The 26,888-nt window shown below is 40.4% G+C and overlaps 1 protein-coding gene and 1 non-coding gene across 2 annotated transcripts; both read right to left on the bottom strand.

Moving 5' to 3' along the window:
• Nucleotides 1–6,232: 6,232 nt before the first annotated feature.
• On the bottom strand, nucleotides 6,233–6,305 carry trnaf-gaa (transfer RNA phenylalanine (anticodon GAA)). The gene has a single exon. It is a non-coding gene; the product is annotated as a tRNA-Phe (tRNA).
• Nucleotides 6,306–10,103: 3,798 nt separating this feature from the next.
• On the bottom strand, nucleotides 10,104–26,445 carry LOC113022519 (G-protein coupled receptor 22). The gene is made up of 2 exons (XM_026167996.2): nucleotides 26,049–26,445; nucleotides 10,104–12,971 (listed from the first exon to the last, which is right to left on the bottom strand). The coding sequence occupies exon 2, from the start codon at nucleotides 12,861–12,863 to the stop codon at nucleotides 11,175–11,177; it is 1,689 nt and encodes a 562-aa protein (XP_026023781.1). The 5' UTR covers nucleotides 12,864–12,971; nucleotides 26,049–26,445; the 3' UTR covers nucleotides 10,104–11,174.
• Nucleotides 26,446–26,888: the final 443 nt, after the last annotated feature.

Raw genomic sequence — 26,888 nt, 5'->3', positions numbered from 1 at the left:
GTTGGAATATATTGTGAAGGAGATTAATTTCACTGGATGGAAGTTATATGGAGGACATTCTCTTAACCTATAATAGACGCACAAAATCTAATAATGTTTACTGCAAGAAGAAGTATAAATGAAATATTCGGACTCGACCTAATATTGCCAACTTGTATAGTTTCTTTTTTTGTGTTTAATGAGACAGGCTTAGCAAACTCCCAGCCAAGTGTCTGCTCCTTTCCCTGCCTCTAGAAAATGTCTGATCTGTGTAAACAGCGGGAAGGGCCGGATTACGCACGACATTAGGTCTACATAAATGCATGTAGAGAGAGGGATGATTGGTAGGCTTGCGAAGATGCGGTTGCTTCACCTGGTGTTTAGAAAAGCTTGCTTCTGCTGAGCTGACAGTCCTGCCACACTGTGACCCAGCAAAGACAATGCCAAATGATGGCCCTGACTCCCTGATGGCCGGAGGTTTTTAAGAGATGACATCCCTGTCTCTGCAAATCCTGCAAACATCACAGTTGGAGCATCATTGGGGTGCGATTATACCAGATTCCCTATCATCAGAGGACTTATAGGAATAATCACCTTGCTGTCAGATGATATATGAGGGTTTTGAATATAATTTTCTTTTTGCTGGAGTCAGGGCTGAGTAAGACTATCTTACAAAGACCTGCACATGTGCCAACGCCCTTGATGTGTTCCCTCTCGATCTGAGCAACAGGGCACAGGTAGAGAAGAACACGTCGATCACGACAGCAGTCACCCCCAGAGCATTGCAACACTAATTGTGGAAGCACTCCTTTAATGTTCATTCCCATTCTATAAATAAAGATTTTCCAATGCACTAGTCAATGGGAATTCTTACCCTGATATAGAAGAGTCACTCCCGCTGTGGTATGTGTCTCACTGGATTGCATTACACTGTTTTCCATCAACAGCTAAGAGAACGGTGAGAAAAGGGGACAACCTGTAAATAATAACATCAAAGGACACCTCCGTACAGTCAAAACAGACACAAAGTTACCTCATACTTTTATTTGCTCTGCAAACATGCATGGCAGGAGTTTGACCTAATGTTCTGTACCTTTCTAGTTTTAGCTCAAGGTTTGTCTATGGCATTCCTACAATTGACATTTTTTTAAGATGAATTACATCTAAGTCAGAAAAACGATAGAAAGCAAAGGAAATTAAAAAATAAAGACAAGGACGTCTTCTTTTTGTTTCATCTGATAGATATTGCTTCTGTTTTGTTTTAAGAAGAATACACTTACATGTCAAATATAACAACAGCTTTCACTCTGTTGACCTTTAATACAAGTCTATTATGGAAACAATCAGTGGACTTTCTGTTTTTTCCCTACTTCAGTGATATAAATACAAAGCATGATTACAAACAGGTCTTCTGCTGATACATCGGAAACAGCTGCACTTACCAACAACTATCCCACTTATTTCTTTATTTAGTGTTTTTTTCATTGACAGGTGTGGTTGAATTGGATGAATGTTACTTTCTAACATCCCTTCTTAGAAAATGAAACATAGAGCAAAATGAAAGGGAGTGTTTACTGCATGCATCGGTGGTTTAGTTTCGTTTTTAGTTTTCCCTTGTGTCTCCAGGTGTTTTCCTTTCCCCTCCTTCATTCTCTGTCTTCCCGTTTCCCAGTCTGTCTGAGTCACCCCTTGTCAGGGTGCCTGTTTCATTATTCATTATTCCCATGTGTGTGTGTGTGTGTGTGTGTGTGTGTGTGTGTGTGTGTGTGTGTGTGTGTGTTGGGGGTGGGGGCAGTTACTCTGTTTTGGGTTTCGATTTTTTTTGTTGTTGCCTGTTTGTGTTTTCTTCTTAAGTCACCCTTTGCACTGAATTTAACACTGAGGTGGAAGATTTCTGTCACAAAGAAATTAACAGGCATGTGATAACTTGAACATACACAAGTTGAAAAATAAATAGATGAACACACACTTAAAAAATCTCTTGTCAGTCCCAAAGGAAACAGCTACCCACAAGGTATTTTCAACAATACCACATAAAAATATACACTACTATTACACTACTATTTTTGTGAAACTAATTGCAGTATACAAATGGGTAGAAAATATGATGTGATTTGATTCACTCAATGAATTTGACATTTTATGCCAGCCTTACAGTATCTAGGTTGTAAAATCAGCCATGCAGCTCATGAAACATCTGCTTATATCTAGTTGAACTCAGGTAGTTAAATCCACAAAGCACGGGTCAGCTGAAATAAATTACTATTTGACTTTTTTCTAAGTGATCCTTTTCCCCCTGTTGAACGTTACAACCGATCTTAAGGTTCCTTAACCTGCCAAATCCCAGGTGTTAGATAATATGTATTAAAGTCTCAAGGTGGATAAGAAAACCCATCACACAACCTGTCCTTTTGCTTTTGTTGTGATAATGGCAATTTTGCATTTGTGGTAACATGAAACAGCTGCTGACTATCTGGAGCAGGTGAGACTTGAACAGGTAGAGACAGGAAGTCAGACTGGCTTTTGTGCATTTGGCTCCATGTCTGTAACTAATAGACAGGCCAGTGTCTGTGCTCAATGATAATGTGTTGAAAGTAACAATATCAGTGACTGGCTCTTTTTCAGTGTCTGTTTTTCCACTTTCTCAGAGGTCAGTCTCTGTGTTACTCTGGGTTAGAAGTCTGATTTCTTACCCAGTGACTTTGTCATTTCTCTTTTTCAGAGGATCTGAGGTCTGGAAAGAGGAAGCACACTGTGGGAGTGGACTGGGTAAGTACAGGAAGTTAGCAAAACAAAGCACTCATCCTGTCCTCTGCCTGCAGTGCTGACATTGAAATTCAACACAAATGCTGAGTAAACATTTAGATTTTTTTTTTTTTAGGGGGAAACGCACGAGTGCAGCGAATAAGGATTCCCAACTGCTTTCATTCAGGTCACCTCTGGGCCAGACTTTTAAAAACTGAACACACTCCTTGTCTTTTTCACACAAGACAGTGGAATCAAATCACAATCTAACAGTTTAAGGTGCTGCAGTGTGTTTTGCTTGCCTTTCACTGCTTACTGGGTCATTTCAAAGAAAGTGGCTTATAGTCCAATTTAATGAGTTACCCTGCAGTGACATGTCCAAAGGTCTTCAGTGAGAAAGGCTAAAGCTGAGTCAGAAATTTCTACATAATACAGTACACATCAAGAGTTTATTTTGTTGTTAATATATAATGACTAATCTGACTAACACATCCACAAGCACACAGACACACACTCACACTTCTACCTGACCATAATTGTCCATAAAGGGTTGAAAAGGGGTGAGTTGCACAGTTTCTGAGTCATCAGTTTGTTCAGTGTGTTATTAAACTCGCAAATGATTTGCATCCTTGGTCAATACAACGCTGAGGTAAATATGGGTTAGGATACCACTAAACAAGTAGTATATCTTTCTTTTTTTCAGACTGTTCAGGAAGAGCATGGTTTAGCATAAATACCTTTTTTTTTTACCCAGGCACTTCCTTGTTATATAATGCTCTGTTATATAATAACACTAAAGTTAAATGTTAAAACGCAAACCACTTAACTATTTCCCCCAAAATTCATATGATGCCCTTTTTTGTATCTGTATATCAGAAAAGGGTTGACTTAAACTTGTCAGTTCAGTTCACTGGAGTTTTATTTATATAGTGCCAAGTAACAACAACAGTCATCTCAGGGCACTTTATACGGCAAGTTAAAAACCATATAGCATTAGAGAGAAAACACAAACAATTTGATGACCTTCTATCAGCAAGCGCTTGGCAAAAGTTTGAAGGAAAAACTCCCTTTTACCAGAAAAAAACATCTGGCAAAACCAGTGTAAACAAACAAATACATTTACACAATCCATAAAGAAATTCTGATTTTAATAGTTCATATTCACTGTTAACTTTTTGAAAATGGAAAAACAATCCTGTAAGCTGGTAAACCTGTTACAAAACATGTTCTGCAAATCAAAATCAAGTACAAACATGAACTCCCTTTTTTTCTTCATGAGCACACAGACACGTGTATTAACAAAAAAGCAAAAAAACCCCCCCCCCCCACAAAAATGCATTCCTATGTCATGTTTACAGAGCACTGGGTTCAGAGTTTTAAGGGAAAAGTGTGTATAAATAAACTAGCAAAGAAACAAAACCAGTTGAAGCTGAAATGGAAGTGAATGAGTTTAGACTTTGATAGAGCCATTTTTACTGTGTACAAAGGTCAAAAACATGTGGTAGATGGAGAGGAGGCAGTGACAGGAAGCAGGTGCCCAGGGTGTGTGTTTACACTTTTTTAAATGTACCAGAAAGGTGAACTCTTTTTTTTTTTAGGAAAATAAAGAGAGAGGGGAGACCTACAAATTGTAGGAAAAAAGTAAAGGATTCTGTGTGCAGGATATTGTAGGTTTTCCAAGGATTGCCTGATCCTAAATATATGGACATGGTGACTGTGAGAGCTGTCTTTAAGTGATACCTTCATGCACACAGATTAAAAGCTTTTTATCTGGATCCCATTTGAAAACCCAAAATAAGAAACAGTGAAAATGATAAACAAAAGTGACAGAGATCACTACTGTGTTGAAATACTGAAACAAAAAAAATGAGTGGCAGTAAATTCCAGGTATTTAACGTGTAAAGTGATGTCACAGAAGTCACGTGAGCGACTTTCTTTGCATATAGCTGCTGATAATGGCGCACCTTTATACCCTCGACGAGATAACAGGTCCACAGTGTAAGGAGCTGCGTTGGCATGGTCATATTTCTTCATTGTGCGAGATGAAAGATGAAATATCCAGTTTCAGAAATTTCTGAAGACCACACAGATCCTATAGTTACTGAGGAAAGACTGAACACTTTTAAAACTTTTTACAGAGAAGGTAACTGGCTGCACGGAGGTCGGTACATGATCCAAAAAACTAAAAGAAGAAGAAGAAGAAAAAATAGGATGTGTCTATGCACTAAAATCTGTAGACCAAATCTGTAACTTTTTTTAAACTGTCTGTCATGCCATGCTTTTTTTTGTTGTTTCTACATTTAGATTGAATTGTACTGCAGAAAAATTCATGATCAGCTTAACCCAAAAATGATTCCCACCTCCTGTTCGTCAAATGAATTGTTCTCCATGCACTGAATAAGTAATGCAGGGATGTGAATATACTATTACATCAATGCATTCCACCAATAGATCCTCAAACACCCTGTACTATGACAAGTTTTATGCCTACCTCTAAAAATATGTCTTTTGTTTCCTTCTTTAATATCCTGTCTTCATGCTTTGCCGTTGAATGGTTGCATACATAAATTCTACATTACCTTGAAAACAATAAATTGTAAGACAGAAATAAGAGATGCTATAATATATATTCTTTGTAGCTGGCCTTTATAGCTCACACCACGAGAAATTTGAAGAAATTTAAGTAAACTTAGTGCCTAAACTGTTGCTTTAAAGCAGACACATTATTCTACAAACTATCTATATGTAGACAGGATGGATAATATTAATTAAAGTTAAGTACACGGGCTTTTCCAGATTCTGAATATTCCCAGGAATGCTGGAAATGAATTACTGTTAATCAAAACAAGTCTGTTATTTGAATGAAATTATCTTTTTTGGCGATAAGCGCTTGTACGCCCCTTGTTTACTGCTCTTTATGAGTTTGAAACTTGCTAAACTAACTGTTAATTGCTTTGAGCTCTGCAAGTAAACACTATGATGTTGAGTGATTTGATGACCAAGACCGCCCTCTAGTGGAAATATCTGCGAATTGCAGTGCTGCTGATTTGCGTCGATGCCTAAACATTAGATTTCATTTGTCGGTCGACACAGGACAGAACAAACCCATGCAGCTGGCACATGAAAAATGTGTTCAGATACTAAGATCGTACACTTTTATGTTAATTTATAACTTGTTAGTATAATTAAATGCTCCAAAACTACTGAATATTATTCAGTTAAAAATGATCCAAACCATAAAACAATGCATATTTGTGAAACCTAATATGCTTAAAATAAACAATTTAAACATTTTTATAAAGCTGTGTAGGAGTGAATATGGCATGTGGCTCTTTTGTATTTTTTATGTCGATGAAATGAAAGTTGTTGCTAATACTTAAATATATGCTATGTCATGTTAGGCAAAACGTTACATGATCCACTTTTAGTGGATGCTCATATTTAAATTAAAGTCCTACTAAATAACGCACTGAATGGTCAAAAAGAGGTAAAAAGTCAACACCATTACTGCCGAAACCCGGGATCGAACCAGGGACCTTTAGATCTTCAGTCTAACGCTCTCCCAACTGAGCTATTTCGGCGGTATGTGCTGCAACGTCGTAAATCTATACCAAATGGTTTTTTACCTATGTGACACGTATGAAGTAAATATGTTTGTATGTGAACTTCGTATTCTCTCCCAACAGCTGATAGTTGACGTAAATAGAGCCATAAAGCTATCTAGAGGACTCAGGTAACGGTAGAATTTCCCTTCAAGCCGCTAGACGTCATAGTCCTGAGCCACAGGGAGCCATAAAGCAGTACGAAAATAAAGGTTTTAATAATACCGCCACTGCTATTACAAAGACAGTGAAAAGAACGAAAAACGACGGAAAAGTTTCAGATAATGTTGCATTTCAGCTGTGATCAGTTACAATTGTTCCAACGTTTGGACACAAGATGGCGCCATTGGCGACCATAACATGCTGTTCCCGTTCATTATTATTATTATTATTATTATTATTATTATTATTATTATTATTATTATTATTATTACTGTTGCTGTTGCTGTTACTGCTATGCTGTCTATGGCTCGTGATAAAAATAGCTGCAAAGTAAAACGGATATCCAGCATCGTAATGAGCTTATTCTGTTCATTTTGTTGGTCAAATCACCATTGACTAGATGCATCATCAATTTGGGACTCTACTTCAATCAGGCCAAATAGATTTTTATTTACCTCAGACTGCTCAGCTGGGATGGGGTGGGATTTATATGAAATGAAGGCAATAAAAATAGTACATATTTACTAGGGAAAAAATAAATATATTTAACAAAATAATTGCAGCATATTTTACGTTTACTAGCATGCTGTATTCCAATGCTCTGACATAGCACTGGATTATTTTTCTGCAATTTGTCCTTCACTGTCTTTTTTCATCTAAAGCCCACATTTCTTCATTCTTAAAGTGCTCCTGATACACATCCTACCAGATATTAATTACATTTACTCTTACACACATTAAAGAAGGCCTTTAGAAAAACTGTGTGAGACTTTGTCATAAAATTGTAGTCTGAAGCAGTATTGTGGGACTCCTCTTGGCCTAAAGTAGAAAACCATAAAGCCTGCTAATCTTATCGTTCTACACTTCTCTTTTTTTCCAACAGGGTTCTGCAGTGATGCAGTGCTGTCCCTTTATTAGTCATACAATATCACAATGCCAGTTTCTCTGCCTCCCGTCCCCTCTCTGTTTTCCCCCTAATCTCCCCTCCATTCTGCCTCTCATTCTCTCTCAATCTCTCTCTCCCATTTTTGTCCCTCTGTCATCCCTCAAGGTGACTTTCCTTCCTTCACAGACACTGCAGCTGTTCCTCGCTTTTGTTCTTGAAGGCCTGAGTGTGGATAAGAGATGAGAGAGATGCAGACCGGCAGAATAAAGAGAAGGAGAGCCAAAGAAGAAAATGGAAGTGCGAAAGAGGAGGGGGACTGATGAGATTATCAAGCAGGATGGAGGAATGTACAGTTTTGACTCACTGCTCAAATCAGTAAGGCAACAAACACAAGTGCATGCGTGACGCGTGCAGACCAATTTGTTCTGGTAAAATTAAAAATTAAGTGTCAACATCAAGCGATTGAGCCGCCTTGACAGATGCTTACCTGAATAACAGGTTTCATCTTCATTATTATTGGATATTAGCACAGTTGTCACATGAGAGTGATGCATAGTGAGGGTTCACTACAGTCAGCACTAAATACTGCAAGTATCTGGGACGGAGTTTCTAAATTTAGGAATCAGAGAAACAGGGAGCGGAAACAGGAGATGTCGAAAGGGAGGAACAGCTGAGGGAAAAGAGACAGATTTGGGTAGTGGGGTCCAGAGAAAAAGGGATGGAGGAATTCCCAAGTTGTCCCGATGAATCCAAACAGTTCTCTGTTAAAACTGCAGATAACTGGGTGCAATTATGATAAAGCCCAATCACATTATTCATGTCTTTCTTTCATTTGTCTTAAAAGCTTTTGCTCATAATTAAAGTGACGCAAATGTCATATCTTATTCTTCTCTTTACAGATCACATCCTTGTCAAATGTTAAACAGTCTTGAGATTTGAGAGACATCACTTGAAGTGAAGACTGTTTGACCTTTCAGTATACTTGTCCGCAATAATTCTGAATGATGATCGAGTCTGTCTGTAGTAAAGGTCTTCTTGGTTGTTCGGTTAGAAATCTGTATCATTTCTATATGATTTGCTCGGCTTTGTGTTCACATTTTCCTCTCCTAGCCAAGTACCTCTAACCAATAGAAAGTTTTCTTATATCAAATATTAGAAACGGACTACTATTTGTATGGTTAGTTTTGCGACAGAATGGCAGTTTGTCCGAGGTGTACCTCGCCTCTCGACCTACGACAGCTGGGATAGGCTCCTTTCCCCCCTACAGCTCTGTTAAGGATAAGCTAAGGAGAATTGATGCATGGATGGATACTACTTGAATGGTGCTTTTCTACCATTTCTGAGCAATCAAAGCGCTTTAGACTACAAGTCACATTGACACAGACATCCCTTAAGTGCTTTCTACCTATCACACTCCCTGTTGATGGATAAAGTAGGGTCATCCCGACTGCACTGACCTTTCAGCTGCTAGACGACCTGCACTACCTGCTGAGCCATAACCACTTTTAAAATAACTCGACGCAGACATGTGGGAAAACAGCTTCTCCCGTGTAACTAAATTGGCTAATAATAGCAGTTCAATATTTGAGTGTTGACAAAAACAATCACCTTGGACATGATATGAGTATTGAGTGACACAGATGGACTTTGATCACCTTTTTAATACAGATGCTGTTCTGCTCTATACAATGACACATATTATAAATCTTATACAATACTAATATTTCTCTATACACATGGTCATAAATGTACAGTACAGTGTACACACATACAGTATTAACACAAATTCACTTACATGTATCTTCTCTTTACAGTAACTTTCCAGCTCACCAAGAGTTTATCACAATGGCTGATTTTCTGTCCGGCAGATGATTGTGGCCAAAGTAAAAGATTTTATCATTATTATTATTATTTGGACTAAAACCTAACTCAGACTCTTTATTATTTACATCCCTGAAAAAATGTACATGAATACACAATAATTACTGCCTTCTGTCTGTCTCACAAATAGTGTAAAAGGGGTGAGGATGAAAGAGGAGATAGCCCAAAGCCCTCCGAAGGAGCACTCCAAGTCTTGAGTCCATACAAAGTTAAAAGTTAAACTAACTACTTAGTGGACATAAATCTTTACTTACTGCAACACCCATAATACAACAGTTGATTGAGGGCTGGCTTATTGGTTTTTTTTGTTTGTTTGTTTGTTTCATTTTTTTATTTTTTTTGGTTGTTTTTTTTTTGTCCAACAAGTCTGGGAATTTGACATAAAGCCCTGAGGAGAAAAAGAGACACCAATATTGTGCAACATGTCCAGGACTCAGTCCAGAGGCGGTCTGTCTCTGTGATCATTCAAACCCCTAACCAAAAGCAGTAACTCTGCTAGCCAGAGAAACAAACAGCTAACACAAAGAGGTGTCTCACGTCTGCGGTGATTTCACCATCGTTCTGATCTCTCAAGTTCATCTTGCTTGTTAACCTGCTGTGACTTGAGAGCCTTTTATTATTGAAGTTTTCAGAAAATATTGCCCTTTAATTATCACTTTAAAAGTGAAGTTGATCCTTTTTCAGCAGTATTTTTAGCAGTTTCCTGCCATTTATACATAGTTACATATTCTCTATATCGTTCACTTTTATGTTCAGCTCCCCCCCGTTAATCAGAAGATTTCCTTTTGCCTTTCTGTTAAACATATGTTGAAAGCCAAAAGGTCTTTGTTCACACTCTCTTTGTTCACATCCTATGGGTCATTGCTTTGCTCGTTTATTGCACATAATCAGTGACACACGCACACATTTCTTCATTTACACAACCACGCAGCTTTTGCAAACGCACATGCATACATGCACACTTGCAAACAAACGCTATCATACAAATATTCTCCATAACCGTGGTCATTAAAGTTCATTTTTCCTTAAAAACAAACAAAAAATAAAAACTCATGCCTTTTAGCTTTTGCTTGCACACATTCTTCTAAAACATGGTGTTTATTGAAAATCAGGTCTAAATCAGTTTTTTGTCTTCTTCATTTTTTGCAGTTTCCTGGTTTAGTATGAGCCTGTAAACTTTGAATCTCAATGCTTGCATTTATCTGCCTTTGATTCTCTATATGCAAACAAGTTTACTCGAAGTTGATACATTGTTGTAAACATACAGCAGGACAATCAGCACCATAAGAATACTAATAACTCAATTAAGGCATGAAAAAAATAAAGCAAAGAACGGGAAACAGAGACTTCCATTAATAATTTCGTTTTTGTCACTGAGAATATCTGTGCAGGTAGATATTGATGTGCTTTCACAGATAATGATTAAATATAGATCAATGTGCAATAATTGGATGAGTGTGTGTGTATCTACCTGTGCATATGTACATGCACATGCAAGTTGAAAGTGCACGCAGGAGCAACACTGTACTGTATGTATTCGCGGTTATCTATCCTTTACCCTACATTTGGGGTGGATGTGAGTATTATTAGCAGTCATGGCTATGATGTTGTCATAAAAAGTTTTGACTAGTATTGCCACAGAGACACACTGGCCATCTTGTCAGTCAGAAAGTGGACTAATGACAGCCTTGGTAAGGAGAGCAGACTCTAATAGAGCTCATGTTTCTCCACATCTGTATGTAGCAAGAGGCCAAGAGACTTTCTCCTGACCTTTATATGCTAGCTGGTTGTCAGTTTTCCTCACACCCCATGGATCATTACACTTCATCTATACAATCCATCTCCATTGTCTTGGTAAGATACACATAGTTCTTCAAATTCACACACATATTCATACATCCACACTCTAAAGACCAGCCTCATTCCCTCACTGCCTCTGTGAGGCACCGATCAGTGCCATCACTGCCCTCCACCCGCGATTTGCGATTCTTTCTTTTGCCTCCTCCCTCTACCCAAGAGTTATGAATAACTGTCCCTCCACTAGGAGCTGGGTCCACTTGCAGAAGTGAAACGACCCTTTTCTTAACACGTGTTTTGAGTGCGCGGCGCAGTTTCTGCCTGGTGAAAGCATAGAGCAAAGGATGAAAGATGGTGGTTCCATAAGCCATGGCCAGGAAGCACAGACGGAGCCGCACCAGGCTGTCGCTCGGACCCATACACAGGATTAAAACATTGACTGCAGACAGAGGAGCCCAGCAGCCGAGGAATGTGGATATGATGATTAGGGACATTTTTAGGACGCGACGCTGACGTTCCCGACGGTCCCGGTGCCGCCGCACTGCTCGCCGCAAAGCGATGATGGCAGAAACTGAGGCCTGTACACCCATGGAGGAAGCTGGCAGTGGTGTGTTGGCGTGGGTCTGAGCTGAGGCTGAAGGTGGGGTTGGAGAAACTGGGGTGGCGGGTGTGGTTGCGATGGGGGTGGTCGCTGCAGTGCTGACAGTGGTGACTGTTGCTCCACTGTCAGACATCCCTTGGGGCATGGAGGAGAGTGGCGGGGGTGATGTCGGTGTAGGCGTGGGGGAGGGAATGAGGGAAGGATGACTGAGGTTCTGGTTCTGGTTGGAGGACACTACCTCTGTGGGCAGGCTTAAGTTCTTCTTCCTCTGCCTCCTGCAGCGTATCCTGCAGGTGGAGTCCTTTGCACGGGTACTCCTCATCATGTGAGAGCCGATGCGGATGTTGAGAGCCTGTAGGATCCTGGAGTAAGTGAACAACATAACTGCCACAGCGATAAAGAAGCAGGGCACTTGGAGGAGCAGGTGGTAATACATTGCCAAGCCTGTGTAATACCCCTGCCCTCCAACACAAAGCAATGTCCTGTTCTGCCATACTGGAGGCAGGTGTTGTGAAGGGGATGGAGGTGTAGTTGTGGGTAATAAGGAAGGGAACAGTGAGGAAAAAGTGGTGGTCTGTTCAGTGATGAGCTGAGAGTCATTGTTCTGCCTTTCCAGCTCCTCATGTTCACCATCCTCAGCCCTTGAAGAGAAGAAGTCCCCCTCAAGGAAGGGCAGGAAGAAAACGGCCAGAGACAAGGCCCACACAGTTGCCAAGAGTAGCGCAGCACGTCTGGGGGTCAGCAGACGACTGGCTGGACGCACTGAGATGTCATATCGGTCCAAGCTGATTACTAACACGTTGACTGCCGTAGCCACGCTAGTGAACGTCACACAGGCCTCATGGAAGCAGCAAAGTGTGGCCAGGCTGCTAACTCCATTTTCATTTGCTGGCAGCAGGATCACAGCCACAGTGAGTGGCAGACACAGCACACACACCAGTATGTCGAGCACATGGAGGTTGACTGTGACCAGGTTGCTGACTGAGTCCACCAGGTTGGACTGAGCACAGTACAGCACAAGAACGGTCAGGTTGCTGCTGAAGCCCAACACAAGCTCCAGCATCAGCACAGTGGTCAGAGACACCTGAAAGCCCAGAGGGTAGGGCGTGCTCCAGCCCTCCTCCACGCCCACCTCACTCCCTCCATCCAGCAGGCCTACCCCCTGGCCATCACTGGTCTCCAGGAGGTCACGATAGCCTTCGGTCTCCATTGACGCCGCGGCAGTCCTTTACACATAGCAACAGAGGCCGGCGTACCTGACCATGTTCCCTTCTTCTCTGGCTCAAAGGAGACAGCGATGGAGGAGATGTGGTTGTATCTAAGAAAAATAAAAAGAACAGACATGGAGGAGAAAAGAAAGAGAGACAGAGAGTGATCAAGCAGTTCGGCAGTCAGTTTACTCAAAAATAACGCTGCACAACAAGTACAAGTCAAACTTGTCAAATTTCACAAGCGAGGGGAAGCTACTAGCTGAAGCTACGAGGGAGGTGAAAGTGATCTCGGCAGTCGAGCGGAGTCGTGGGGTGCAGTTCAAGCTGCTGCTGATGACCCATGATGTCTCGCTGGCCTCAACAGTGAAACAACAACATGCTTCATACAGACAGTGGTAACAACTCAGGGAGGATGTGGGGCAGGATGTGTCTCGGGGTGTACGTGAATATACCTATAATCCACATAGTATGCAGAATTAAAAAGAAAAAAAGATTCCCTCATAAACATGAGTGGGCGAATGTTTGATTCATTCTTATGCAACATACATTATGTGGGTCAGAAAGCTGGCTGGATAAAGCATATACAGATAAACAGGAATAAACCAACACACCTGCACCGTCAAGATGTCAGTGACGTACTACGTGTTGTGTCTAACATCTACCTCTACGAGTACCCATTCCTAAGTGATTAACAACCCACCTTGTGAATTTACGACATACCCGTACAAATCCAATAAGTGTCAAGCTTTGTTGTTAAATCATCTTTCTGTTTTTTTGTTTTTTTCACCAGCTATATAAAATCTTCAGCTTCTACTTTCAGGAGCAGAGGTGGCAGGAGCATTGGTAGCAAGGACATTTGCAGTGCATGTCAACATTGCAGGCAGCCAACTGAGGGTGGCAGCAGTTAATAGTTCTCACAGGGAAATGTAACGAAGACGAATAGATCAATGATCCACAGACAGTGGCGCACAAACAATGCTATCAGAGAAAGACCAGCTCCCCTGGCATCCTCTCTCCACACCCCCTCTTTCTCCTTCTCCTTCCTACATCCTCCACATCCCTTTCTACTCTGTTGCCTTTCAGTTTGCTGGCTGACTGCTTTGCATGTACAGCATGTTATTCACGGCTGGTTGAACGCTCTCTTGCATTAGAGGGAATCATACAAAGTGATTAGGTCAAGAGAAGATGCCTTCATGATTTGCTTTAAGGAATTAAAGTATTCCCTCGAGTGTCTGTCTAAAGAGGAGCTACAGATCAGCGGCAGCGCTGACCCAAGCTTTCCTCTGCCACACTTTTTGTTCTCACCCTCTCGTTTGCCCTTTTCTCTTTGTTTTATTTCACAGTTTCCCTCCCATTTGTCATGTGGAAAGCACCTGCAGGCAGAGCAGGACTCAATGCGGAACAGTGGTCTATCTTAATTCGCTAATGGGTTTCATGGGGTTTGCGGTGGTGCTGGAACATTGATTTAAAGCATCATCGATCTGCCAATTTAACAAGCCTGAGGCGAGGGAGCACATAAACACACTTCCTGTCACACCCTCCCAAGTGTACCTGTGGTCTCATTTTGATTTTGAGAGGCCGGATAAAACAGTTATGAGTGACTGTGTTCAATTCCTGTGTTTTAACTACAGTTTAAGATGTTTTCTTTACTTTATCATTATTGCAAGGCAAAGTATCACGCATGGCTCAGGGGACCGAAAGTAAAATGTGGTGTTTCCCACTTTTATTACTGAAGTTTTTATGATTTTTTTTTCAGAATCATAAAAACTGAATCAATTCACAGACCTCATCACAGGAGTGAAACTTTAAAACTAAGTGGGCTTAGATCTTTTAATGTTAGCGATATTGGTTATGTTTGTCTTTGATCAATATGGCGAACAACATGCTGCAACAGAGTGTCATGGAGCTAACACTCGCTTAAACCAATCACAGTGGCAACATTGTCAGCATTGTGCTTTCCAGCACATGTGAGTGTTGTTTAACCGCTGTGGCAAATTAGGGTTGGGAAAGACTTTTAAATCAATAAATGGCTGACAAAAACTGAAAGGTGTAACACAACAGTCACCTGTCACCTAAACTGTATTTTTCACAGACATTGCGACAACAAAACAGAGAATAAAATTATCCACAAGTCAATCTCTTTCAGCAAACACCAGGTCATCATTTTTTACTCTTAACTGTCCTGCCAATAATTACAAGAGGATGACTGTGTAGCGGCCCGGCAAAAAGGCAGACGACATAGCTTTCAACAAGTGCAATTTATCCTTTTCTATGGCTAATGACTCCTGCGACAGAGGATACTTGGGATGAAGCCGTAAGAGTTACAAAGGGACAGAGGCAATAGAGTAGAAAACATCAAAGTTAGCATGTGTTTGCTCCCAGCAAGACAAAATGTCAGAAGGCCTTTATATGAGCAGCTGTGACTTCGACCTGCGGGCACCAAAACTGACAATAACCTAGTTTTTACAGGGACGTGGGGAGAATAAAATTAAAGCAGACAGACGGGTAAACTTTGGGGAGTTTTTATAAAAATCACAGGTGTTTCTGTTCTTTTAGTGAGAACTTAAAACACTAAGGTTCACCTGAGGTTGCTCGTGCAAGTCGTTATCACAGTAACTGAAGAAAGTTGCAAGAATCATCATCATCATCAATCAATTTATTTCTTTAGTTCTAACAAGTGTTTTGTGTTATTGTGGCATCCTTTTTGCAATCAGTCACAGGGTGTGGGTGTTGTGAGAAAGTGGGTTGTTGGGTTGAGCGAGTTGTGGCAACAGAAGATGGCTGTAAACAAGGGGAAACTTTGCCAGCTGAAATTACATCAACAGTGTGATTGCCAATTTAGACAGGCGGGGGAACGACAGGAAAAACAAACTTAGAGGTACAAATTGTACGATTGCTTGAAAGTTTGAAAAAAGAGGTGAAAGTTAAAGAAAGGAACAGATTTTTGGATTGATTGTAAACCCAACATTAACTGCTAGGATGTCTGTGTATTGTGTTGCATAGATGTCCACTGAAGTTAACCAGCTAGTGCCAGAACCATAAACATAGCCAGCATGACATTACTCGAGCACACACGTAACTGTTAACAACAAGAAAAAAAATGACATAAAATATTAAGAAGATGATAAATAAAATACAGATGTCTGATCACAAAACAATAGGTGAATGTTTTTTGCAATGTCCAAGGCTTGTTTACTTTTTATGTTTCATGTCTTCTTAAAAATCAATCATGTTATTCCCGAAAATTATGCCCATTATTTAAGAAACACCATCTGTGGATAAATTGTTTGGCCATAATAACAAAGATGTGGTACAGTAATTCCCTTTTCCTGTCCATCATTTTAAGACCAAGTTTAATATCGTTAAATTCTAATATGGGTGCTTGATAGTATTTTTCAGAAAACCAATTTTGAAGTGTTATCCAAAAGGTTTGAGTGTAATTACAATCAAAAAACAGATCCTTTGAAGTTTCAATCTCTAAATCCCAAAAAGTACAGGTATTTCTGTTAATGTTGAATCTCTGTCTCAAAGATTAATGTCATTAATGATTTTAAAGTAAGTGGTAGACAGTTATACCAGATACCCTTTCTGGTTTTCAGCTGGGCTTGAACCAGCATCATTTTGATTAACAAAGCAAATACGTAAGCCACTACTGAGCACAACAAAGTGGGCTCAGGCGACGTGGCCCGAGCCCATGGACTCAGAAGGACAGTGCTTACAGAGGAAGACAGAAAGCCATTTCCCTGTATAGAGCTAGCAGTCTTCCTGAAACCACAGCTATCGTCTTCTGGTGGTCTTCAGATCGAATGCAGGGTTAATGCACTTCTGCACTGGCTTAATGTTTGTGCTCCAGAAGCTACGTCAATGTTTTATAGAGTCCATGGCCTGAACATACCCTTGTAGAACACCACTTTGTACTTAAATATGGGACAGTAAGTCAAGTGTCCACTCTGCCCACAATCGAGGGAGGACAAGCGGTTCTGCCTAGAGATAAATTCTTTCCATTGTCTCTGATTTCAACCTTTTGGGCCATCGTTGTGGAGAGCAGGCAGTTGATAAATTAAACAGTAAATACAACAATGTTTGAGAACAGGGTTAAAGAGACAGGGCTGTCTGTCTCTGGTCTGTTTTTCCCTGCGCAACTCTCGTCGCACTTATGCCTCCTTGCACACCACTTACCACATCCTCTCCTCCCAGCCATCATAGTCAAGCCATCAGATCATGCTGTAGCACTGTCTGGCAACACAAACACCAGCTACCCCTACATTAATGCCTTAGAATTAAAGTTTGGCTAAGAAACTTTTTTTTAAGTATTTCTTCAGCCCTGAAACAAAGTATCCCACTTATTACATTTTTAAGGCATGTACAAAATTTTACATTGCAAAACGACTTTGCCTTTAGTGCTAAACCAGGCAAATAAATCTGAGAAGCAATTTTAAAGTTTAATGTAGCAGCACTGTTCAATTCTGCTAAATTGGTTTGGGTAGCCCCATGGGTCTTCTCTTATCAATCACCAGCAGAATTTACAATCATGTACTGAAAGCGAAATACAATGACTGCTTGGTTCGGTGCGGAACTGAATGAGTAGCTGTCATCGGGAGATTTTACTCAGGCTTTACAGATGTTTTCATCACATCTGGTCTCTCATTTACTGTAGCTTGTATGACTCTCTCCAAAACAACAAACTGTGTCCTAGATTTCACAGCTTCCTGGGCCCTGCTGTCGGGGTCGTTATAGGTGTTGGGCAGGAGATGACAAGCTGTCAAGCCTGTTCTCACATTATCAGAGGGTGAATAGTAAAGCAGATCCCGTTAGTGCCAAAAACTTCACTTTCCTCCTTTCTTTTCGAACTTTCCTCCTGCTTTGTGATCTTGCATTCACTCTGCACACAGGTACAAACAAGCTCTCCATGTATTTAATTTGTACTCCTGACAACAAGTTTGCTGCCAGAGGCTTAATTACTTCTTCCCAGCACAAGACAAACAGTCGGCATGCTTGCGTCCCAGGCATCATCTAAAACAACATGGCGTGAGGTGTTTCTTGCCATATTTCTTACTGTGAGAGAGCGAGGAGAAGGAGAAAAATAGATGAAGAAAAGGTTGTATATAAATAATTATAGCAAGAGTACAATACATTGTTCCAATCGCAGCCACCAGGGAGCTGACAAAATCCACTTTGCACAAGTTCAGAGTGAAGCAGTAGCTCAGTAGAAGTCAAGATAAAATTCAGGTTCCAAGTTAATGGCACAGCTCTTTGCCACCTGTGTTTACTCAACCGCTGTTTTTATATTTTTTACTGCTTTCCTTTTATTGAACTTGGCTTCGAGACCCAACTTTGTAAAAACACTATAAAGTCATTTCCATTATGCTACCTCAATTGGTAAAGTCACTTGACATTCACTTCAAAACTAGTAGAACTCCCTGGACATGAACCACACACACATTTTCCTTGCAAGTCTGCAGTGAAGCACAAAGAGTTTATTGAATCTGGTCCTGCGTGTCGTGACCTCAGTCCATCGTGCTGCTGCGTGGCAGGGTATCTGCAGTACCTGCTGCTGCTGAAAGTGCTGATCTGTGCCTAGGATCATGTTCCAATTTTCACCTCAGTCCTAGGCAATATAGAAGTGACAGTGGTTGGTATGTATGAGACTTGGGATGATGGGCCAATTATGTAAAAAAAAAACAGAAAGCTTTTAGTGCTCAAACTGCATCTATCTGAGGAAGAAACTAATTTTTACAGAAGACAATATCCACAGAATCTCTGCAGAGAGTTTGTTGTCTTTGGATGATTCATGAATCTGAGTGTTGCTGTAAGTTGGAAAAATAAGACAAAGGTGTCAAAGGCTGAATATGAAGTGGAGGCACTTCAGGATGACAGATATACAGCTCTTTTTTTCCATGCAGTAAGCAGTACTTTTATTGGCACTGTGGATTGATTTAAGTTAGTCAACTTGGTGTCTCCTACTGCAAGAAGTTCTTAAGTTCTCCTGATGGACTTAAATATCTCTTTTAATCTGTTTAAAACTATTTAACTGTGCTGCGTCACATTGGCGACCTGTCCAGGGTGTACTCCACCACTTGCCTTATGGTAGCGAGGATAGACTCCAGCCCTTCCACAGCCCTGATAAGAATAAGTGGATGAGAATGGATGGATGGATATTTAACTGTGACTCTCTCCTCAAGGATGGAGATCGTCAGATTGTCAGTGTTCTTATGTAAATGTCGAGGCTCTTACCAAAAGCGATGAGAGAAGGAAAATGTTATAATATTAACCTGTACCAAGAGAGCACTGCCTCTGAGTACAAAGATGGAAGCTTCATTGTACTATGGCTTATTTAGGTTCCTATCTACAATATGGAAAAACTGTTATCTCCTTTTCTGATGGATTTTTCCTTGTAAAATGTCAGTACAAAATGGTAAAATGTGAACAAAGGCTTTGTTCTTTGATTCGACAAGACTATCACCAAAAGTTGACATTTAGGGAAGAAAGTAAATCAGTAGGGAGAGTGATAGGACAGGGGAGGAGATAAGGAGGGGGGAAAGTGAATGCAAACAGGATGATGGCGGATGCGGCACGCTGACTCATGGTTTTCTTAGGTATTCCTGATGTCCGCAACAAGACAATCGATCAAAGGCTTAACTTTCCCATGTAATTCATCTCGCAGCACTAAGGGCAAGCAGCCACCAGCTGGGCAGCAGCATCCCTGGCAGGCTCCCAGTAAAGCAGCCTGGACAGGCCAGCAATAGATCCAGTTCAGTGAGAGCGCCAACCTACCTAATGTGCTCCTCATCAGGACAGCTTTCGGAACTTCGGGAGAAAGGCACACAACAAGATCATTACTGTGTGCTTGTTACAGGTGGAAATATCCACCTGTAACTCAACAACACTTCTCTTAAGTGAGGCCAAACAATCACAAACCCATAAAAATTTCAAAATGGGTTATCATAAATCCTGCCAGGCTTACCAAAGACATACAAGCACACGATGTAGTCCACAATGTATTACTAACTGCCACCCACTGCCAGCCCACGTCTCTGCTTGCTCTCCCTGCCCGTCTGCACTCCACAGATACAGTGAAAGATGGATTGCTATCTGAGGTGAATGACATGTTGTGTGCTTAAGAAACTGCTGAATCCCAGCCACACAAGTGGAGGAGAAAGGTATGGGGGTAGCAGGAGGTAAGATAAAAGCAGGAGGTAGGTGCAGTGAGGGACTGATGGATAGGAGGGAGGCTTAGGGGTGTGCAGATGGATGCTGAGTTGTGTGCTTGCTCGAGGGGAAAGTCTGCTCCCCGCTCACTACCACAATCCATTTCTCCTTTGAATAGTTACACCATCAGCCCCCTACACCATCTATCTTACAACCAGCACATGGCTCTTTGCTTTTATACTCTACAATATCTTTGTGTAATCCCCCAAGACTTTCAGGACAGACTGTGATTTTTAATATTAAACTAGCTTTATAATGCAACTCTGCAAGGAGCCTCCCATGGATTACACAAATTACATCAGAGACGCATAAAATAACACAACACTAGAATATCCAGACATCTTCTATATGATACATTATTTCTGACAGGGTGCTACCTATAAAGATGCCATGCTAGGCAGGTATGTAATCTATTAGTTCAGCTCTGTATAGAAATAAGACTCTGGTCCCTAAACAGCTCTGGTCCACAGGGTGTGAGACATCATTACCACCTGACAGAACGTTCGATGGATTTCATTTGGCTCCCCCTTTCGTTAAAGATACTCCTCTATATCATCTATCCAGCTCTAAACTGTCAAGCCCATAATTTTGTTATTGCACACACCACCCATCAATAAGCACTAATCAAGGCTGCTGTGCAATCACAGCTTTCTAAAAGAAGCAGCGATTAAAATCAAGTGTGAGAGCTGGTCAAAGCATAAATAAAACACAATAATAACAATAACAATAATAATGATGATGATGACGATGATGAGGTGGAGGAGGAGGCTGTCCACTGCCACATAATGACAGAATGGAAAGGATTAGCAATTATATAAGACAACAAAACAGGATAGATAAATGCCCCTTCATTTCTTATGTGCTCTAAAGTGATTGTGATTAGCAATGTGTCCCTCCACTTTTCCATTTCAGCAGCATTTTCCACCAGGAATAATGGCCAGTCTGAATGGAGTCATCACGCTCAAGTGCTGTGCCCACCTCTCATGATTTATATTGTACTGGAGTGTTGTGAATAAATAGTCAAGTCACAGTGTGAGCTCTGCAGCCACTTTAATGACACTCTGGTAATGCCAAACCAGCAGCTGTGTGATAACAGGCTTAGCGCCACTTATTTAGCACAGAGTAGCTTGAATCCATGTTATTTTACACATATCTACATTGCCACACTAAATGTATCAATTCATAAATGCTCCAAGTCTCAGACAAGCATGAGCTTTTATCCCAGGATGGTGGGATTGGTCTTTCTTCATCCTTTAATAAAAGGGTGACTCTTATTTTATTTATTGCTGAAAACTTGTATCAGATTTACTTACCAAATTATCTAGTACATAACCTGGGGAAACAGTTAGATTATGTCTGCAAACTCAGAAAGAAACATCATCATTTATATCTTAAAGATGACAGGGCTTCGGGCATACATAGCAAAAATTTTGCATTCAAAGTTTTATATCAGGGGTTCATAAATAGTGGACAGTTAAAGATGCTGTTTAGCTGCCTTGGGGGAATCTGGAGTTCCCTAATATTTGGATATTCAGTACGAAATTTCTGTTTTTCTCTGGGAAGGCATCCAACATTGTTTCAACAGAGTAAATCTTGACAAGTGCATTAATTGGGTTTGCACACTTAAGTTTTTCCTCCATCTGGAAAGATTGCTTAACACAGCAGAATAAACAATAGTGTACATGTAAAGAAAAGTATCCCCACACACATGAAGGCTAATTGTGCAAGATTTGAATCAATGATGCAGTGATTGTATTTTTGTTTGTTAACACAAAACAGCAAGTTGGATTGTGGCTCCTTTATTTTCTTTGCATTTGCAAAGAGAGAGAGATAAGATCTTTTTCACTGTGTTCTGTGGAGTCGTATGCTAAACAAGCATATTTTAATGTTATCAATCCTGGCTAGGCTCAGTTTACTGCACAATAACATCGAATTTGATTAATTCTTTTAGGCTTATCGAAATGTTTTGCATGTTTCCCTGCAATCGTTGGCTCATTAAGGTTGTATCAGTGGAAAAGTATAAAAGCATGAGACCATTGTCGCTCTCTGATTTGTGCATGAGCAGCTTTGTACAAGCAAAAACAGCAACTCAAGCATAACAACACTGCTCCACTGCACTACTAATGGTCAAAATCTCAAAAAAGGGTGTAAAAGAAAGTGACCCACTGAAACTGTGTGTCAGCAACAGAGCAGCTTTTTTTTAAAAATTTATTTATCATTCAAAGCTAATGGGACAATTTTGCACTAATGTAGTGCTCCCAGTCAGATTAAACTAAACCTGGCCTTGCTTTCAATCAGTGGCTCTCTCTGTATACAGAGAGCGAAATCTCTCTATGCACTCTCTCTCTCTCTCTCTCTGCTCTTTGAAGCAGATTCACACTCAATGTCCACTCAGTGCCTGAGCTTAGGAGAACTGGGGAGCAGCTCAAGAGGTCCAAAAGCTGAAAATGAAAGAAAAAAAAAGATTTGAAAGCATTTCAGTGCAGTGGAGTAAATCTAAGTGATGATGAAGTTGTCTGCACCAGGTTAAAATGATTGAGCTATCTCACTCTAGAAGGCAATTAAATCTCAATTAATTTCATTCATCTCCTGCAGACAGGACATGATTGGCCAAGAGGGGAAGGATTCACTGTAAGCATCTATATTGATGACATTTAGAAGTTTAATCTGAGAAAGGGAACACAAACACATGCTCAAACATGGTGTACATAACACCATAACTTCTATACACACCTTCAGCCAATGTAGCAGAGGTATATGTACATGTAATTATATTACATCATAAGCAAATATGTTATGTAAGCAAAGCAAAAACAAAAACCTGCAGTGTTAGTATACAGACGGGTGGAATAATGGAGTTCTCTTCCTTGTTGCCTCTGCCTCTCTTTACTTGATAGTCTATTTACACATGCTCACTACATTCTGCTTTTCTAATGATGTATTGTTCCATCCTCACTCTATATTTGCTCTTCGTGTGCTGTGCTTCTACTATCATCCCCCTCATCTGCTTCACCTATCTGTTTTTCTGCACTCGCACACATCAAGGAACAGTGTTATTTGGAAATTAGGTTTAGTGTGGATTTTAATTTCACACAGTGACCGGTGGTGCACTGAAAAGAAGGAAGAGCAATCTCAGCCATCATTTATCGCTCTGTGGACAAGGAAGTTAATGGCATTTATTAAGTCTTGAGTTTTCTTTGTTGTGCTATTCCCAAGGCTGCTTTTCTTTAAAAAATATTTTTAATTTCTGACAATTTTATGCACGAATGTGGGCGCATTTATACCTCATGTTCAAAAATAGCACAGAGGTCTGACAGCTTTTATCAATGATTCAGGTTAACCGAAAAAAGGATGTGACCAGTGCAGTGGAAATATTGTTCTAATTATGAACATACAAATATAGACACTGTTTGATTAATTTAACTACAGATGTCCTTAATTACAGCTGCTTTTAAACCTTGCTGGAGGCTTGGACAGCAGTAAATTAGATTTTCAGTGACTGCAAAGTGATTTTGCACACATCCATCAAAACGTATTCACGACAAACAAGCAAACAAAAATTGAATGTGACACTTAAGTCGTTGAAAGTTTCATTGACAATTAAACACAAATTTGACACATTCCTTACATATAAAAAAGTAAAGGGATATAATAAAACAATCAGTTGTGTTAAAACAAGATTCTGCCAACAGAGAAAATGGGAACTTACTATAGCAAAGGAACAGCTCTCCCATAAATCTTGTGTACTTTTCCCCACACTGATGTTGTCCTGCAGTACCCTTTAATCATCTCCACTTCAGTGTTGATATATAAATCAGCATGTCAGATTATAAGTACTCCATTGGTTATTGCGCTGAAACAAATTATTGCTGCTTTTGACTGTGCTGCGACATCTAGAGTGACATGCGTGATGCGTCCCCACCAGCAGCATCAAAGCTCCTCTATAAATACACGCATAATCGCAAACACATAATGACCCATATGCAAAGCAAACATACAAGCTGCTACTATATAAGAGTGAATGGAAATGGAAAAACAATTAGCCCTTTTGAGACTCACAGCGGGGAATGCAAAAGAAACAGAGCTCTTAAATGAGCACACATGTACAAAAACAAGGTTTTCACTCGTAGTTTTTTGCATGCTTGTACTCCTGATACATGACACTCAACATGAAGCTACATGTGAAATACATTTATCTGTCTTGTGTAACATACAATTTAACAACAGAGAGAGTTCATCTTTTTTGTTATTACAAGACTTTTTAAAAACAGGTTTTATTGTTATGTTCCAAATCAAGTTACTATATATGCATCTTTGTCCAAAAAAGGGTTAAAAGTTACCAAAACTGATATGGTTGTGTTCCTGAAGAGTACTCTTCAAGCCCCTTTTTTAGCTGGATTTTGAATGCGTTTTGTTTATCTTTGTAAAAAAATAAACAGTGACCCCCCTTTTATATGTATTTTTTTCTAGTTAGATTCACTGAGGTAAAAACAATGCCCCAGTATTTTAGGCTGAGCTCAGCAGAAATTGTAATTAGCTGACACATTATTGCAGTATATATAGCGCTAGGTGTTACAAGTGATTACGACATGTCAGAGGGTGTTTGAAAGAGGAATTCAGTGCAATAATGCAGGAGAATGTGAGAAATGAGTGAACAAAAAAGTTCATAAAAATTCTTAATTCATATTAATGAATTAATTAATGCAATAATAAAAAGCTTCCTGCTATGCACAAATATGATGCTATGTAGCAAAATATTTTCCTTCATTTTTATCATGCAGATGACTTCTTGCAAACGGGCAGCACCACTGTAACTACTGGAAAATGTGTTGCTTTGCAGGTGCAAAGTTCTTTGGCAGACAGAAACCTATCTCACAAGACCAGCGTACCAGTGCTCTCCTATTTTATATCTAATGAAGAAGAGAGGAGTGTTTAAAACCGTCCTGCTCCTCACTCAAAGAGACAGTCTGCGGGAAACTATCAACATAATAATGTAGACTTTAAAAAAACATTGCTATTTCCTCCAGGAAATTTAAGGAAGACCAGGGAGCTTAACAGTGAGACATCATCACATTTTTTTTTCTTTTTAAATAAAATCAAAACTCTACAGCACAAACCATCCAGTCATTAATATTGATATTTTTCGCAGGCTTTGATGAAGGGCAGCAGCTCGGCCAAAAATATTATGCTATTAAGCATATATGCATAAATGTAAGATATGTAAATAAATGCAGGAGAGCCTTGATAAACTATCCTTTGAAATCATGATATCAGTGGGTTATAACAGTTGGAGACCAACAAAGCATGTTTAATGTGGAATAATTTTATCTGACTAAAACATTAAACGTCAAAACGTTAGTTTATGCACCGAGTACTCGCTCTTAAAACGATCAAACGGTGCACCTTCACCAAGCGTGGCGCATGCATGTGGCTGAAGCATAACAATCACTGTGGGTCTCTGAAAAATGGGGGACTTGGAGGATGAAAATCATCATCTGATCATATTCAAAAAGAATCAGAGAAAAAGAGCAAAAAACAGCACAGTGACCCCCCCCCCCCCAAAAAAAAGGAAGAAGAAAAAAAGGTTTGATTTAGATATATTTTTTACTGCAATACAAGAAACTTATTGTCTGCTGTTACTGAACAGAACGATGAAGCCTATCTACACCGTCACAAACTGAATGATTGCTGTCCTGCTGATCACTTTATATTTGAGAGCGAAAAAAAGCGATTAAAAAGATCCCCCTAATGTGCTGTTCTGACACCAGGGTGATTTGTTATTGTTGCCTGTAAGATGCAATAAAACTGTCTTATCCCGCCATAAGAGACCCAGCATTTGTTTTATTTTGCAGTATCCATTTGACAGCCAAAAACCTTTCTAGTCAAATGAGACTAGTATCTTATCCCTAAGATACTAGGAATTAATAAAAGCAAGTCTAATGAGAAAAAGTGCCTTAGACAGATGTTAAACTTACCAGCTTGGTTAATGGGAATTCCCTTTACATCCTACTGCAGGTGTCGGTGCGCTGCGCTTTCTCGAGCACTGGACCCCCGATTCACTCCAGCGCTCTCCAGGACAGCCGGCTGTCAGCCAAAAACGTGACCGGAATAATTTGCCTCCGTTTTGTCATAAATATTACAACGGGAGGGGGGGGAAACCCTTCACGGCTGCAGATACGGGGCGCAGCCAGTGGCTGCTGTGCGCTCACGAATAAGGTAAGATGAGAGTGTGTCTTGGCGTTTTTCTTAGCCTCCCCCATTCAACAAGGCGCGTTACACCTGTCCACTTTTATTCCGCGGACTTGTACAGCATCCCACGCAAGGACCGGCCAAACGCATGATCATGCGCTAACCGCTCGCTGGAGCGCAGTCGCCGCTCCATCCCAGCGACCAATACGGTGATCTGCAAGCGGAGGGTGGAGGGAGGATGGAAAGGGGGGTTTTCGTTGGAAGGGGTGGAGACAGGGATGCAGGGGGAGCGGTGTGTGTGTGTGTGTGTGTGTGTGTGTGTGTGTGTGTGTGTGTGTGTGTGTGTGTGTGTGTGTAAGATGGTAGCCTTTCACAAGGACGACCTGAAATTCCTCAAGGATGAGCGCTCTCCTGTAGTAATTCAGTGAGATTTCCCATTCTCCTACCCTCCCTCTCGCAAAACATTAGGCACACTTCACATGTCTCCCTCAAAGGAAAATGACTGGATATATTCTTGACATGATAATATCACTTTGCCCCGCCACCATTGTGAGGAGGCTATTTGAGGGTCTGTCTTGGTTGCACTGGGGGCTGTACAGTGAATGTCTGCACAGCTCATATCAGAT

The sequence above is a fragment of the Astatotilapia calliptera genome, chromosome 5 (assembly GCF_964374335.1).
Source record: "Astatotilapia calliptera chromosome 5, fAstCal68.1, whole genome shotgun sequence".
NCBI classification, from domain to species: Eukaryota; Metazoa; Chordata; class Actinopteri; order Cichliformes; family Cichlidae; genus Astatotilapia; species Astatotilapia calliptera.
Note: the sequence above shows the minus strand (reverse complement) of the source record. Positions and strands in the feature narration are given on the sequence as shown.

Excerpts from the sequence above, each read along its gene's own strand:
- LOC113022519 (XM_026167996.2), bottom strand. The coding sequence starts at position 12,863 with ATGGAGACCGAAGGCTATCGTGACCTCCTGGAGACCAGTGATGGCCAG.